The sequence below is a fragment of the Panulirus ornatus genome, chromosome 3 (genome assembly GCF_036320965.1).
Source record: "Panulirus ornatus isolate Po-2019 chromosome 3, ASM3632096v1, whole genome shotgun sequence".
In the NCBI taxonomy this organism is placed as follows: domain Eukaryota; kingdom Metazoa; phylum Arthropoda; class Malacostraca; order Decapoda; family Palinuridae; genus Panulirus; species Panulirus ornatus.
This window is the reverse complement of record NC_092226.1, coordinates 66,325,291-66,341,962: the sequence shown is the minus strand read 5'-3', so window position 1 is coordinate 66,341,962 and position 16,672 is coordinate 66,325,291. Positions and strand designations below refer to the sequence as shown.

The window sequence follows — 16,672 nt, the reverse complement described above, 5'->3', positions numbered from 1 at the left end:
ATATATATATATATATATATATATATATATATATATATATAAAGCTTGTACTTATGCAGATACCAAGACGAAAAAGAAGACAGGTCAAAAGCTGGTGTCCAGTGTATTGATGAATGAGTGTTGCCTTGATTAAAGGACCGAGACGTCTGTAGTTGCTTGATGAAACCTTTCTTGCCTTCTCGGAAGCGAAGTCTTCGACCACCACCACTTTATGTATCCTAGATCATTTTCGAGTTCAGTTTGACGTGAGTGCTAGTCGAACAAGGCGTTAATTTGACACGGAAGATGCGTAGATGCGTTGATTCCAGCATTTTCAGCCCTGGAAATGGCCCCTCGGGAGACGCCTCTGTAGCAGGCACAGTACACTGAGAAATACACGGAGTGTTACGCGTAAATATCTTGAACTTGAGACTTACGAATACGTTGAAGGGTCATCACAGTTGTTCAATTTTTTTCTTATTGTTTATCGTATAACCAAGTTGAACTCATTATCGCGGTCAGCAACTACGTGGAATGTCTCCCTGAAGGCGAAGTTGAGCAGTTGCTTCTTGTGGTCAATCACTGAAAACGGGATTTTGTCTTTTGCATCGGTTATTATAGGCCCAGCTGACGGTGCATCCTGGCAAGGTGTGCGTAACCTCCTCACGCGCTACTCTGGAAATCTTTTATCCCAGGAGGATCATCAGATGTTCCAGCCATGTTGTGGGCTACTTCAAATACCTGCTTTTCAAAGCCATGATCTCTGTACTCGGTCATGTGTTCATGGACGCCTTTCGTCAGTGCCACTGTAACATGTAGCTCCATATCCACATTGCGAATATGTTTGCCGATTTTATTTATTTGCAACAGGATGACATACCCAGAAGTTGTGTTAAGAGTTGAATGTTAATGATTGTAGCGCAGACAAAACACCAGTGGCCACAGCCCGAGCTGCACTCTCAGAAGGACTTTCAGTTGTTTAGTATTTGCTCTATAGATTACTGAGGCCTTGAAACTAACAACGTTTATACTACCGCTGTGCCTCTCTCAAGGATATTAAAGTGGCATTCACACCACACGCGTCACTCATTTATGTTAGAACTGTTCGTCCTGTGGTTGAGGCCGCAGAGACACTCGGAATTCTTTGTGAATATCCGAAATAAGTTGAAGCTACTATGCAAGACTTGACTGTATCGTCACGATCTGGTACGTTGATGATTTGACATTCACCGGGAGGAGAAATACCATTCAGGTGAAGGTATATATAAAGTATCTTGTGGAAACTAGTATTTTTTTCCCTTCGTGATGGCACCATTTTCGCACGCTTAACTTAAGTTACTTAATAGTATGTTCAGAGCTGTTTAAGAGGAGACTCTGTCAGTCCAGCGGTACGAGTCGTCTTCATTTATGGTCCCTATCAGTTCCTCTTCCCTCATAGGTTCACTCTCTTCTGTACTGATGATTATAGGAATGTGTGCCATTTTTCCTTGGTGGCTTGTGTCTAAGGTGCAGGCAAGGACGAAAGAATAGCATTTCGGCGTTTTAAGCTGAACAAAAAGATTTTTTATTTCTCAGACGTATGATTTGAGATGACTTTAATGCATCCATTTTGTATGTTATTTTCTGAATAGCGTTGAGGAGTCTCCATGTCCTGGATATGTCTCAGATATTCCCATTATCGCTACGTTTTTTCGTGATTTCCCTTCCCTCGCGGAGCTAAATTTCAGTCATTTGAGAACTAGATGAATTCTTTTCCTTCATCGGCGAATCTCCAACTGCATTTAAGACAGCTGTGAAGCATCGGTTGGTGTTTATGAAACTCGTCGTATTTGCAACTCCTACATGCACTGCCTCGTCTGTGCATGTAGCCTCGTTTCTTATAATGCTTCCAGCTCATCAAAAGACAGCTGGCTGAGCTTCCAGTCATGCAGCTCATCAGAACACAGCTGGGTCAGGTTCTCACTCAACAGTTTACACCAGAAACAGTAAACACACACGTTAATTTTGGGGTATACAACTCGCTTGCGATCCGATCTCCATCCGTGGGAGCATTGAAGGAGCCAGATACTGCAAACCTGCCCTAACTCCTCTGCTGTGACAGGTGTACAGGTCATGTTGCAGGCTACTGTCGCGTGCGCCTTCATTGGATTGCTTTGTCCCGATTGCTTCATTGTCACGTCCTGGCAATCACACTGGTATAGTGTATCAACACTACGCTTTGCCTGCTCGCTTGGTCTAGGAGGAAAGCATAACAACAAGCCATTGCAAAACATGGTTCTCGGGGCAAATTACTGTGCTCCCTAGCAACCACAAACATTCCATACCTGGACAACGATACATTAACATTTCCAGGATACACGCAGTCCTCACTTGAAAATGCTTGGCGCTCAGTTCTTAGCAACAACGCCAGACACCCCCCTGCCGTCCACACCACGCCCACAGTCAACTAACGACCCTCAGTTTGACGCCAAAAAAAAAAAAAAACAAAGTCCCCCCTGCTTCATATTTTAGCAACTTATAGTCACACATCATCCCCCCCTACCCGCCAATATATTTGACGTTGACAAAACATGCACAGAGTAATGGCTCGACAAGAATTAAAGTTACTGCCCTCAAAACCCAGTCTTCAATTATACCACCACGCTACCATACTCCCATCTGAAGCTACACGCACCAGACATGTACGAATTACTCTCGTTTGCGTTTTGCACACCACCCATACCCCCATCTGGAACTACACTCACCAGACAAATAAGAATTACTCTCGTTTGCGTTTTGGACACCGTTCATCCCTGCAAGGCTTCAAACACCGACTCCACAAATCCCAGGATTTGCCATCTCCAAGATACACCTTCCGTTCGGAAGACGGTGTGCACCTACTCTTTAATACCCCCAGCACACACACGCCACGCTGCAAACACACATCACCACACACACCCGGTGGACAAGCTTCCAGTGCGCTAAAGGAGCTCGTTGGAGAGAGTTACGGGGAGGAAATACAGGATGTCCCAAATAGATTTACTCGCTTTTTGACACCCTATGACTCACTGAATTTTTTTCTTTTTTCAGATCTGAAAAAAAAATATCCGAGTTACAGGGTGTCAAAAAGTGAGTACATTTTTTGGGACACCCTGTATATATATATATATATATATATATATATATATATATATATATATATATATATATATATATATATATATATCATACTATTCACTATTTCCCGCGTTAGCGAGGTAGCGTTAAGAACAGAGGACTGAGCCTTTGAGGGGATATCCTCACTTGGCCCCCTTCTCTGTTCCTTCTTGATCGCCATTTCCTGCGTTAGTGAGGAACAGACGAAGAGACAGCATCCGCTCACTTACGTTATCTAGCTGTCATGTGTAATGCAACGAAACCACAGCTCCCTATCCACATCCAGGCCCTACAGACCTTACCATGTTTTACCCCGGACGTTTCACATCCCCTGGTTCAGTCCATTGGCGGCACGTCGACCCCTGTATACCACATCGTTCCAATTCACTCTGGTCTTTGCAAGTCTTTCACCGTCGTGTATGTTCAGGCCCCGATCACTCAAAATCTTTTTCACTTCATCCTTCCTCCTCCAATTTGGTCTCCCACTTCTCCTTGTTCCCTCCACCTCTGACACATATACCCACTTGGTCAGTCTTTCCTCACTCATTCTCTTAATGTGATCAAACCATTTTAATACACCCTCTTCTGCTCTCTCAGCCACACTTTTTATTACCACACATCTCTCTTATCCTTTCATTACTTACTCGATCTAACCACCTCACACCATGTGCATTACATATGACAGCTAGAGACTGAGTGTGAACGAATGTGGCCTTTTTTGTCTGTTCCTGACGCTGCCTCACTGAAGGGGGGAGGGGGAATGCTATTTCGTGTGTGGTGGGGTGGCGACGGGAGTGGATGAAGGCAGCAAATATATATATGTATACGTTGAAATGTATATGTATGTATATGTGCGTGTGTGGGCGTTTATGTATATACATGTGTTGTGTGGGTGGGTTGGGCCATTCCTCATTTGTTTCCTAGCTCTACCTTGCTAACGCGGGTGGCGGCGGTTACTTTGAATAACGAATAATATATATATATATATATATATATCCCTGGGGATAGGGGATTAAGAATACTTCCCACGTATTCCCCGCGTGTCGTAGAAGGCGACTAAAAGGGGAGGGAGCGGGGGGCTGGAAATCCTCCCCTCTCTTTTTTTTTAATTTTCCAAAAGAAGTAACAGAGAAGGGGGCCAGGAGAGGATATTCCCTCAAAGGCCCAGTCCTCTGTTCTTAACGCTACCTCGCTAATGCGGGAAATGGCGAATAGTTTGAAAAAAAAAAAAAAAAAAAAAATATATATATATATATATATATATATATATATATATTTGCGTGTGTGGACGTGTGTATGTACATGTGTATGGGGGGGGTTGGGCCATTTCTTTCGTCTGTTTCCTTGCGCTACCTCGCAAACGCGGGAGACAGCGACAAAGTATAAAAAAAAAAAAAAAAAAAATATATATATATATATATATATATATATATATATATATATATATATATATATATATATATATATATATGTGTGTGTGTGTGTGTGTGTGTAAAATGAATGAAAAATAAAGGACTGTTTACTGAATCCACGCAGCCATTCTATTGAAAATACACAGTTGAGGAATCACGTAATTGGTGGGTCACAGCAGGAGCCTGGTGGTGGTACATCACAGAGGAATTGGTGTTGACATGCACTATGTATTGAATGGTGAACGTTAAGTGTTGTATGGTTACGTATTGGTTGAATAGCGGTCGTATTGTGTTGACAAACATTGTGTATACGATGGTGGACATTAAGAGATTTATATGTTCACGTTGGTTGCGCTACAGCCATAAAGCAGTTGACTTTCACTTAACTCTGGGGGAGACAAAGCTATTTGCTTGCTTAGCTGTGCGTTTGTTCGCCTATTGCGTGTGACGTTCACAGTAGGAGGTTATGATACGGACGATTCTTGTAACTGTACGAGCGCTGGTTGGTACAAGGTGATTGTGGTGACGGACGTCGGTCAGGCAGTCGTCCTTCTGACCCTTCGAGGAAATTGATGGAGTTCCTGTAGTCAGCTGTATGGGTCACGACTCCTGTGGTCAGTTGGGTGGGTCACGACTCCTGTGGTCAGCTGTGTGGGTCACGACTCCTGTGGTCAGCTGGGTGGGTCACGACTCCTGTGGTCAGCTGTGTGGGTCACAACTCCTGTGGTCAGCTGGGTGGGTCACGACTCCTGTGGTCAGCTGTGTGGGTCACAACTCCTGTGGTCAGCTGGGTGGGTCACGACTCCTGTGGTCAGCTGTGTGGGTCACGACTCCTGTGCTCAGCTGGGTGGGTCACGACTCCTGTGGTCAGCTGTGTGGGTCACGACTTCTGTGGTTAGCTTGGGTCACATTAACGACCGGAACTCCGACATAGGCCTCACTAGTTCACTGGTAAAGGGTTCTAATTTGTACATCTCTTTCACGATCAAAGTCATTGGAGGTAGACTTCCTTGGGGCATAATGGTAGGTCAAAAGACAGCTCAGGTCGACATGTTGCCCTGTAGGCGGCCTGAGAACGCCACTGACACACGTCTTACCCCATCGAGGGTGTGTGTGTGTGTGTGTGTATGTTCAGGTTGACCACACGAAAACGGAAAACGCGGTGACAGGCATTTTCGTATACTTAGTGTCGAGACTCAGTCTTGACAATGTAATTATACGAAAGCGCTTAACACTTCGTATTTTAAGTTTCCTTGTGGTTGTAACCAGCGTCTTGCGTATGCTCCTTACGTGTGCAGCTTTTCGTTGTCTAGCCATAAACATACGCTGGTCTTTCGAAGGACAAATGCCATGTAATCAGGGATGAATGGATTTTTTGCCTGTAACCGCTCGAAAGAAATACAAAGCATCCTTGTTCATTTCACCCAGAAGAATAAGATAAAAATAAGCCAGATTTATGATTGGTAGATCAGAAGACAGACGCATGCAGTATAGCACGTAGAGGTAAATATATATACAAGTATATCGAGAGTGGAGAGTTGGAGATCAACATTCACAGTACGTACCGGCGGCTTTCCCGCTGTAGATGCTCAGGTACTTGATGCTGAGGGTGTTGATGGCGTCGACCGTCAGCTGGGCCAGGTTCTCGTACAGCCTTCTCTTCCCCTGAGCGTCGTTGGCGGCGGTGGCGACCACCTGCCGGGCACGCCGCACTACTAACCCCTGGCCAGCGTCGCCGCCGGAGGCGTTCGGGGAGTGGACGGCTCCACCCGACTTGCACCACCAGCAACCAACGCATCTCGTGAGGGGAGGAGGAGCGAGGCCTCCTCCCCTCATGTGCACGTCTCGCAGCCATCGGCCGCCCTCACGGTTCTCTGACCATTTATCCGATCCCTTGGGCTCCGCGTTGCCTTCCCTCTGTGGCCTGTTGAAGGCGTCGGGCGACCACACCACCACACCCGCGTTGCCCGCCAGCTGTGCGCAGGTGACGGTCAACATCACCATGGCTTCTGTTAGCTTCATTTTGCACCTTCTTTCCAGTAGAACCTTCTCTCCCCACACCACACTTTACAGTTCATAATATTCTCAGGTACCTGAAACAAAGTAGATGTAGAATGTTAATGCTCTCATCTCCCTCTTATCTCATTTACATGTAACGTAACTGCATGCGTATGAACGTAACAGGGAGTAATTTTAAAGAGTGGAGGCATATGTTAAGGGGCAGGTTTATGCCTTGTGGAACTGTCACATTAAATAGATTTTAGGTGACTGGATTCGCGAGGTGTTGCATGTCGAAATGAATTTCATATAATTATTCATGTTTTTCATAATAAGCTGCAACAATATCATGGTCTCACCTCATCAAATATGACAAACCTGGGTAATGTCGTAGTGCCATGATATCAAGTCCATCAAATCTAGTTTGTAATTACTAGTTTTTATAGTGAGGGGAGAGTTCTACACTCGTGGGGGCCCCATCTTTTGAAGTCTCTACAAATATGACAAGATTCTGCCATATGGCAGGGGCTGTTGTCTTCATGTGGGACTCTGTCGAAAGGTTAGGGAAGATGTCAAGTCCCAGGTTCCTTTCACACACACACATTCCTGCAGTTTATTTCCCGTTAGGTAATACTGGTACTGAGTCCTTCTTTTGATGTGTTCCTTTGCTCGTTAATTTGCTTTTATACGGGTTGAATTCCATCGACCATGCATCATACCAAGTCTGGGGTCAGTCTTTCCACGCATTTCACCTTTCCCATGACCTGTGCATCATCTGCAAACATAATCGGTTAGGCGTCCGTACCTGCTGGCATGGCTTCACCTCTCACATACATCACTGCTACTTAGTGCTACGTAGCTGCTGTAGTCCAGGAGAACGATATGAGAGCTGAAATGGGTGAGTTGAAACTGTATGAAGCAGTTGTTGTCGTAGCGAGATTATCGTGTGAACTCATGATGCAGAACGCCACCGGGACAGGTAGTCAACTGTGGGATTGTAGCGGCTCGTGGCAGCGATTTATTACACTGTGAGGGAAGACCCTCCTGTTGGTGGTGCAGAGCGAGGCTGTCATGATGACTAGGACGCGCCCCTTGGAAGAGCAAAAGCCGCTACACTTGCGTTTCGCCATCGACCGCTCCTCCTTCACATATACATTATGTACGCTCTGTGACCTACGCTTGTTTGTCTAAACATTATGTACGCTCTGTAACCTACGCTTGTTTGTCTAAACATTGCGTACGCTCTAGGTACTGCATTTGCTGTCGTCCCACTGTTCCTGCGTATCTGCTTGTGTTAAGAATTTGGAATGCGAGTTCTAGCGATAAGCCGAGGAAAATTTGAGACGCTGGTGTAACCTTCCGATGGTTTGTAAAATTACGACATGTAAAACTCTGTTATTCATTACATTCGCCAGTAAGGATCCGTATTAACCATACCGAGATCAGATAAGTAAAAATATGGTCAAAGGTTAACGTTTAAAAGTGATGGATATCTCACTACATGTCGTTGATCCGATGTGGGTGGAGGTGGTGCCGCCGCCGCCGACCAAGGTGTGTGTGTAAGGGGCATGGGATTTTTTCCCTGTAGCCGTAGCGCAGTGCTTGACGCGTCCACGCGTCTCATGGTTGGAGAGAGAAAAAAGGGTTAGTTTTGCGTGACTGGCCGACGTTTCGTACTGAATAATTTCACCTGTTAACTCCATCCGTTTGACCTCGCTAAGAAATACTGAAGACCATTTTGAACGATAAGTTCAGGGTGAGAATGATATGCATATATATGTGTATATATATATATATATATATATATATATATATATATATATATATATATATATATATATATATTGTGTGTGTAAGAGAAACATTTTCACCGTATTTCCTGCGTGTCGTAGTAGGCGGTTAAAGGGAGCGGGGATGGGGGATGGGGTGGGGGCTGGAAACCCTCCCCTTCATGTATTTCAGTTTCTAAAAGAGGAAACAGGAGTCAGACGGGGAGTGCTCATCCTCCCCGAAGGCTCAGGCTGGGGTGTTTGAATACGTGTGGATGTAACCAAGATGAGAAAAAATTAGAGATAGGTAGTATGTTTGAGGAAAGAAACCTGATTGCTCTTTCTCTGAGTGAAACGAAGCTCAAAGGTTTGGAGGTTTCTTAGGAGTAAAGTCTGGGTTTGGTGAAAGGACAGGAGCTAAGGAGGGGGTTAGCACTATTGAAGAACGAGTTTTGGGAGTGTGTAATAGAATGTAAGGAATTGAATTCTAGATTGATGTGGGTAAAACTGGAAAGTGGATGACGAGAGGGTGCTTTGTTGGTACTTATGTACTTGGCCATAAGAAGACAGATCATGAAAGGCAGTTGTTATGGGAGCATATAAGTGTATGTCAACAGTTTTGATGTATTAGTGATGGGTGATTTAAATGCGAAGACGAGTAATGTGGCAGTTGAGGGTATAATTGGTTCGCATGGGGCTCTCAGAGTTATTAATAGAAATTGTGAAGAGCTTGTAGAGTTGTGTGCCGAAAAAATACTGGTGATTGGGAATACCTGGTTTAAAAAGAGGGATATACTCAAGTATAATATGAGTGGGAGAGATGGTTAACAGGCATTAATAGATTACATATTAATCGATAGGCGTGTAAAAGAGAGACTTTTGGATGTAAATGTACCTGAGAAGGGCAGCTGGCGGAATGTCTGATAACTGTCTTGGATGTATTTTAAAGTGAAGTTAATTCGCAGCACTAACGGTTTGACTGACGCGCATGTGTACGTCTGGCAGACACGCTTGATTTGGGCCACATTGTAGGAATGGCGACCTTAACAGACGTTGCCTAAGTCCCAGACAGTTGTGGTCTCAGATTGTCCCACTAAAGGACAGTAATCACTCAGTTCCTTCGACGACATTGAGATGCAACCCTGGCCTCGAAGAGAAAGTTTAACGTTAACTTTAAATTTGAACCTGCGTGGGCAGGTAGCCGGAGGTCGACGTGTAATAATTGTCTGTAACTTCAGGGAAGTGAAGAGTCATGTCATATACTTGGTGGGTATAAGAAAAAAAAATGAAACGTCTCGTTATGACTTCCATTTCATATTAGCAGGCAAAGCCGTTGCGGCAGAGAAGTCGGTGGTTTGATGGCTTCCGTCTGATTGCATAACCAAGTCAGCTTACCAGTGCTGTTACCATGGGAATGTTTCCCTCTTGATCTGCAAATGTAGGCGAGAAAATATGAAGCGATTTCTAGACGAGCTCTGAACCATTCAGAATATTTCTTTTTTTTTAAAAAAAAAAAACGATGATGGAGAAAGGTGATTATTTTTCTTTTCAAAAGACGAGAATGAACCACTATCAGTGATTACTCCAGTAACGAAACCAGGACAAGGTTGTAATTAAGTAGTCAGTTTGTGCTTCTGTCGTCTCAGCCGATGACAGTAACGAGGTCGTGAAAATTATTATTATTCATGGCCAGAAGCAGCAGTCTGCACCTCACCTCGCGTGTTGCTAGACTATTGAACATTGGATGAACCTCGCAGCCAGCCTAGAGCGAAGAGACATTCTTATAAATGACGGGCGACAACGCCGTCAGTATTGCTTGGCTTGAGTCATGATTTTCATTCGTGTTTTACTATAAATTTTCAGTTTCCTTGGCATTGTTTTTATAGTCCTGGTGAGCGAAGGGAGAGTTCTCGGGCCATTTGATAAGCTTTTAACAAGAACGATTAGATCCTGGGAATTTCAATAACTTTTTTTATGACTTTCCTTTTCTTCTTTTGTTTGGGACTTGGTTTCACTCCACCCTTCCATCTCCAGTTCAGTCTCTCCGTTCTCCTTGTTCCTTCCACTTCTGACTCACAATATCCTATTCGGCAACTTATTCTCACTCATTATCCAATTGTCCAAAGGATTTTAACACACCCTCTCAACCATACTCTTCTTATTACCTCTATTCGTACCATTTTATTTCTTATTTGAGTAATTCTCTTTACACCATATATTGTCCTCACATTTCATTCCAACACATTCACACTATCGTATATTCTAATCTGAAGCCCATGCCTCTTTATCCATTCAAAATCATCGGGATTCCTATCCCTTAAAACAAGTCTATCTTCGCATTCCCATGTAATGACCTCTCTTATCACACATTCCTCAGTGCTCCCAGGACCTCCCCCCCCTCACCCACCCTATGACTCACTTCGACTCTTGTGGTTCCAGTTCCTTGCCATGTCCACTCCCAGGTATCTTAAGCGCTTCACTTTTTCCATTTTTTTTTTTTTTCCAAACATACTGATGCATTTATAGGACGCCCGGTTTCTCACTCATATACCACCAGCGCCGAATCATCAGCAGACAATAACTGACTCCCCTCCCAAAGGACCGCGACCCACGCTAGACCGCAGACTGATCCCTCTTCCCACCATCCTCGCACAAACTTTCCACAAACACAGAACAGCCATGGTGACACTCAATCTCTACATACTCCCACGATCACCTTACTTACGTGAATATTTATTTATAATGACTCCAGGCCGCCACATTTCCAAAAGGGGGAAAGAATTTAAAGCCATTACCAACAGTGGCAGATAGCACTGCTTGTGTGGGGTTATGCATGGATATGATATCTAGATAAATGTTCACATGGACATGGTTCAAGCTTGCGATTGTGTAGGTAGTCTGAGTAACACATGATGGAAGAACAGGTACCCAGTTATGTGAGCGGAAGATGAAGAGATAATAGTAGACTTAGGGTAGCGTGAGGGGAAGAAAAAAAAAAAAAGCAAGTGTGGTGCAGCCTACTCCTGTACTTAACGTATTCGCTGCAGTTTTTTTAATTCTCGTACGTGCCCGAAGGCACGATACGTATTGGCTCGGGAGACGACGTCAGGTTGGGGAAAAATCTGCCTCTGACTCATACTAAACGACATGCATATGTAATGTAACTACGTAGTGTGTACCTTTTTGTGTGTCGCCTCTTGTCTTCCAAATGCTCAAAAGTGGTCAGTGATAACGTGTTAGTGAGCCAGCACAACCCTCGAAACCCTGGAGTAATTCATATAGATTAAGGCTAGGCTAGGCTATTAACAGTGCTTTAAATCACACGTTCAAAACATTCGTACCCGAATACATTTGTGTGTGTGTGTGTGTATTTTGGTTCGCACTTACTGATAACTGAAAATCAAAACAAAAATTCAGATTATTCTTTATTTATGGTTGTTTCATTTTAGTTCGAGTCCAGTTAGAGTAGCAGTAGTAAAACGTACAAATTCGAATTACTCTTACTTTGTGGGAAATGTTATCTTATTTTTTTTTTGTTATGAATTGTTATAGTCCCGTAAATGATGTGGAAAAGTACAGAATAAACAAGAAGGAATTGTGACCAACGTTAAAGTATGTAGATATGCAGAATTCAACAATTGATGGAAATAAATTCGGATGAATTACAAATATGAATGTTTGCTTTTTCTTCAGGCGTGTATTTCGTTGAATATTTCAAGTAAGTAGCATTCTTGTGCGTATCATACCATTTCCCTGTGTTTGGTTTTGAACCATGCGTTAGTCCCTAAATTACGTTATCACGGCAGAGAGAGAGGACGTTACACAATTTTTTTGAAAAATGAGAGATAAATCCTTTTTACCTCTCAAGCTCAAACACGCGTGGGGGATCTACTTGGAAACCGGCTGCATAATCTGTAAGAGTTATTGGGAAAGTTGAAAACTAAAACTGGGGAATGGTGTGTAATTGTGATGCAGTGCTTAGGTTCCGAAGGAAAAGAGAGGAGACATTTTCGAACCTTTTCCAGTGTACTCTCTGTGCTTATCACGTCCACAGCAGGTAGGAGGTAACAGGCAGCATCCGACCGAAGTGGTACTACTACACACGCTTGGGTGTCGTTGGTCGTGGTAATGAAGGCGGCGCATTTAAGCCGGCGCAACAGTCGCTGTCAACTTTTCTTTCTTTTTTTTCTGGTTCGGGTGGCTGTCTCTTTTTGTGTCAGGCTCACGTATATGCTGGTAGTGAGTCCACTGACACACACACCCTCCCCGTCTGACACATAACTAACCCCGACAGTATGTAACTCACACGACAATTATTAGTTAACTCACTTTTCTTAAGGTGAGGGGCTACGCTCTTGCTCGCCTTACTGACAGATCCTCGTCAAACCTACTCGTGCGTAGGTACCACCCTCTCAGGCCAGAAGTTATAGATACGATGTGCGTCTTACGAGTATTAAAAGTTGAAACGCGAATGACCTACGGATAGGAGATTAATATGATTATTATTTCTAACCTAGCGAAGATGTCACACGCCTTCTAGGCTCGCCGGCGGCTCCGGCGCGCCACCATAGCGCCCTCCGCGCTAACTTAGCTGGCTTCGCGCGGGTTTTTGCTTCGCTCTGTCATGTGAAGGATACCAGCACGAAAATGTTATTAGAGAATGGGACACGTATGTGTCACGGGAGCATTGGTAGAAACTTTTAGTACCCCTAATTTCTCTGCCAGCTTTCCCTAAGGTCTCGCTTGTCACATGAATATCAGAAGATATCAAGACTCCAATATAATCAAAGCATTTCAAGATTTTCAACAAAAAAAAGATTTTACAACGTTTGAGTCATGTAGATATTTTTTTTACTCGTGTAGATATTTTTTTTCTACACTATCACTGATTAGCATGCATTATCCTATAGATTATTATTATTGTTTTTATTATTATGTAGCTCCAGGACCCCTTTCAGTGAAGGGTCTCCTTCGGCGCCTAGGCTGCGCTACTTCGAGTACCAGGGAAAAGAGACGGACGACCTCGTAATGAGAAGTTCCTCGACGAGACTGTGTTCTTTTATCACCAGGTGATGATACTGTCTCGCTGAAAGTGGCTTTGCACCCCCAGGATAACCACAAGCGGGCGGAGTCCGGTAACACTTACGGGGAATTTACATATATCAGAGATGGTGAAGTAGACTCAAAATTTCTCAGGTATGGACACTTGTGGAGATGATTTTAAACCACGTCACTTCGAAGCCGTCATACAGGAGATCCGCACTACAAACGCGCTGGAAATGATAGCTCCTTCAATGCACAAGAAATGGAATATTAGATTATTGAAATCTCAGCCACACGGTGCAAAGTTAGAGAGATACTTTTTGTCATGTGAGGCGTCATTACCATGGCATTGTTACTCAAGGACCGTTGGAAGGAAGAATATGGGACTGATGAAGAAGAATATAACTTCGTCCCAGAAACTCCCCTTTTCCGGTCAATGAAGAAGAGAAAAATCGTGTAACCTTTAGTTTCGGAAGTTGTATTACTCTCACAAGCAAGCAGACAGAGCAGCCTCAGATGCAAACAGACAAAAAAACTGAATCACAAGCAAGCAGTTACCGTAGATCAAAAGCAGACAGACAGCTGGAATTATACGCTGTCACGTAGCATGAATCAGAAGCAAGCACACAGCCTGAAACACAAGCAAGCAGATGGCCTGGATGACAAGCAGGCACTTAGCCTGTATCATAAGTAAACAGATAGCCTGGATGATATGCAAGCCGATAGCCTGTAACACACGCAAGCAGATCTCCTGGATTTTGAAAATCTTGGCTTTCAAAGAGATATGTTGCTTGACCGCCAAGACATTTCAGCAGTGGTGTTGTGTATGGTAGGATCATGGTAGAATTAATGGTTAGTCATCCTTACTGGATATAAGATCACTCCCAGAGCCAGTGGCGTGTCAGTATTCATTGATTAGATGTTCCCTAAAGTAGAATTGACAAACTCTTCAGAAGCTGATGTTTGACTGATCTGCCACCACTTGTCAGCTGACGTCTAAATGATCTGCCATCACTTATCACTTGTCAGTTGACGTTTAACTGACCTGCCACCACTTGTCAGCTGACGTCTAAATTATTTACTACCACTTGTCTGCTGACGTTTGGCTGACCTGCCACAAATTTATTAGCTAAAGTCTAACTGAATTGCCGACACTTGTCAGCTGAAGTCTGACTGACATTGCCAGTATTTCTGAGCTGAAGGCTGACACGTACCACAGCTTGTCAGCTAATGTCTGACTGACTTGCCCCCCATTGTCAGCTGACGTCTAACTGACCACAGTTGGTCATGATCTAATAGTAGCTGTTGATATAGAGTATCGGGACAGCTATTTGATTTCTCATCAGCCTTTCTTATACCAATTTTCCGATAGGGTGTCTTGCGTGAGCTTAGAAGAAATTAAGCTACAGTAACGTCCTACCATAACTTTGCAAATGAGAGATGAATTCTCACTTTAGTGTGTGTGAGATAGATAGATAGATAGATAGATAGAGAGAGAGAGAGAGAGAGAGAGAGAGAGAGAGAGAGAGAGAGAGAGAGAGAGAGAGAGAGAGCAGTGCCTTTTATGGTTCATTGTACCTAACTGAAACCTTGTGTTAATATACTATGAATGGGATATATTTTGTTTGAAACGGTAAAACTACGTACGGGAGCTCGGAGCATACGACAGGGGTTCTGTAGTCACCTGAAGACTTCGAAGTCGTCGGTGTCCACGCTAGGCTGCGTCAGTATGCGTTCCATGTACTCAGGACGGAGAGCCGTGGCTCCCTCGCTGTCGTAGGTCCCTCACTAGGCAATAGAATCACTTCCAGTTGAAGATGCCACCATCACTGAATCGTGAAGATCGTCCAATTAGCGAGTCGTGGCGCCCTTGCAGCCAGTGACCTGATCATAACGGAAATGCTGGTTTCGAAAGGACCCGACAGCGTCCTGGTCGTTGTAAACTTGAAACTTTTAAATTGTTAAAGACGTGAGGACCGCCAGATTGTAAATGATTTCTCAGCTGCCGCTTTGGTAAAGAGTCACTGTACATCTGTGAGGCCAAGCGGTTTTAGCACTCGCCAGGAGGGACGCGAGGCGCTCACTGTACGGCCTTCTGGGATCAGCCCTCCCCTGAGCGCTGCCGCTGGCTCGCACTACGCGCGCGTTCTCCGTTCCTTTCCAAGCCGCAGCCGCTTCTCCACCGAACAAATAAATTACCTCCGGAAAATATGGCATCCGACAGTTCGCCCCTAAAGAGTTAAGAGTCTTGTTGCCACCTCACCAGTTTGTTCTGTTACGGCATTGCCAAACTGTTTGTCAAAGAAGTCGAACTTCAGTACTAGTAGGTAGCTAGACTTTTCATTGCCTGAGTTGTTATGGGGCCTCCGTGGTGTATCGGTTGGCGTTCCTCCTGACAGTGACGTATTACACGGGTCACTTAAGGGTCGAGCGCATAGCTTCGAATCCTGGTTGCAGCAGTTGGTCCACAGTCAACCAAGCTGTTTGTCTACCCTGGGGTTGGTTGATAGAATTAGTGCTGAGGATATATATATATATATATATATATATATATATATATATATATATATATATATATTATATATATATATATATATATATATATATATATATATATATATATATATATATATATATATATATTCCTATGAGTCCACGGGGAAAATGAAACACGATAAGTTCCCAAGTGCACTTTCGTATAATAATCACATCATCAGGGGAGACACGAGAGAAATATAACAGTCACTTGATATACATCGAAGAGACGAAGCTAGGACGCCTTAATTGCCCGTGATGTGTTAGGTAACGTAGAAATAGAAATTGATTGCCAAGAAGTTAGAGTAACCAAAAACATTTGAGTAGGAACTTTGACATTGAATTCAACCAAATTGCAGAGCATTTCCTCAAACATTTGGGTTCATTACTGACATACAGGTTATGGAATGCTTACAGATTTACGTTGACTACCACAGATAACACAGGGCATTGTAGATATTGATTCATAACAATTCTAGGTAATGAAGATGTCTTGCCTCCTTGCACCATGTGATTGTGTTCTCATGGTCTTCATTGCTTCCCATATCTTGTGGTCAGCTACATAGCACCAGGTGAAGTTAGCACCATGTTGTTCATGATGGCTTACAGTGAGGATAGTTCTCAATACATTTTCCTACATTTGCTCATATAAGTTCTTCTTTATTTACTTTTTCCTTTTTTGTGTTCATCATGGGTCGTGTTAAGGAACTCGACTTACTGTCTCTAGCCTGTCTGTTGGCCAATCGACTCCATTTTTAGAGTATATATGGAAAATTAACCATAGATTTAGCAGCACATCAT

At 43.7% G+C, this 16,672-nt stretch overlaps 2 protein-coding genes across 2 annotated transcripts in view; one reads left to right on the top strand and one right to left on the bottom strand.

The window, feature by feature from the left end:
- The window catches only part of LOC139763085 (glutamate receptor ionotropic, kainate 1-like), a 43,842-nt gene extending 28,399 nt beyond the window's left edge, over positions 1-15,443 (bottom strand). Inside the window, exons 1-2 of the mRNA XM_071688709.1 lie at positions 15,021-15,443; positions 6,092-6,619 (exon numbers count right to left, since the gene is read on the bottom strand). Coding sequence (XP_071544810.1) covers positions 6,092-6,548 — 457 coding nt within the window. The 5' untranslated portion in view covers positions 6,549-6,619; positions 15,021-15,443. The remainder of the gene's footprint in view (positions 1-6,091; positions 6,620-15,020) is intronic.
- LOC139763058 (golgin subfamily A member 5-like) overlaps positions 1-16,672 on the top strand; it is a 91,236-nt gene that overhangs the window by 30,811 nt on the left and 43,753 nt on the right. The window lies entirely within an intron of this gene.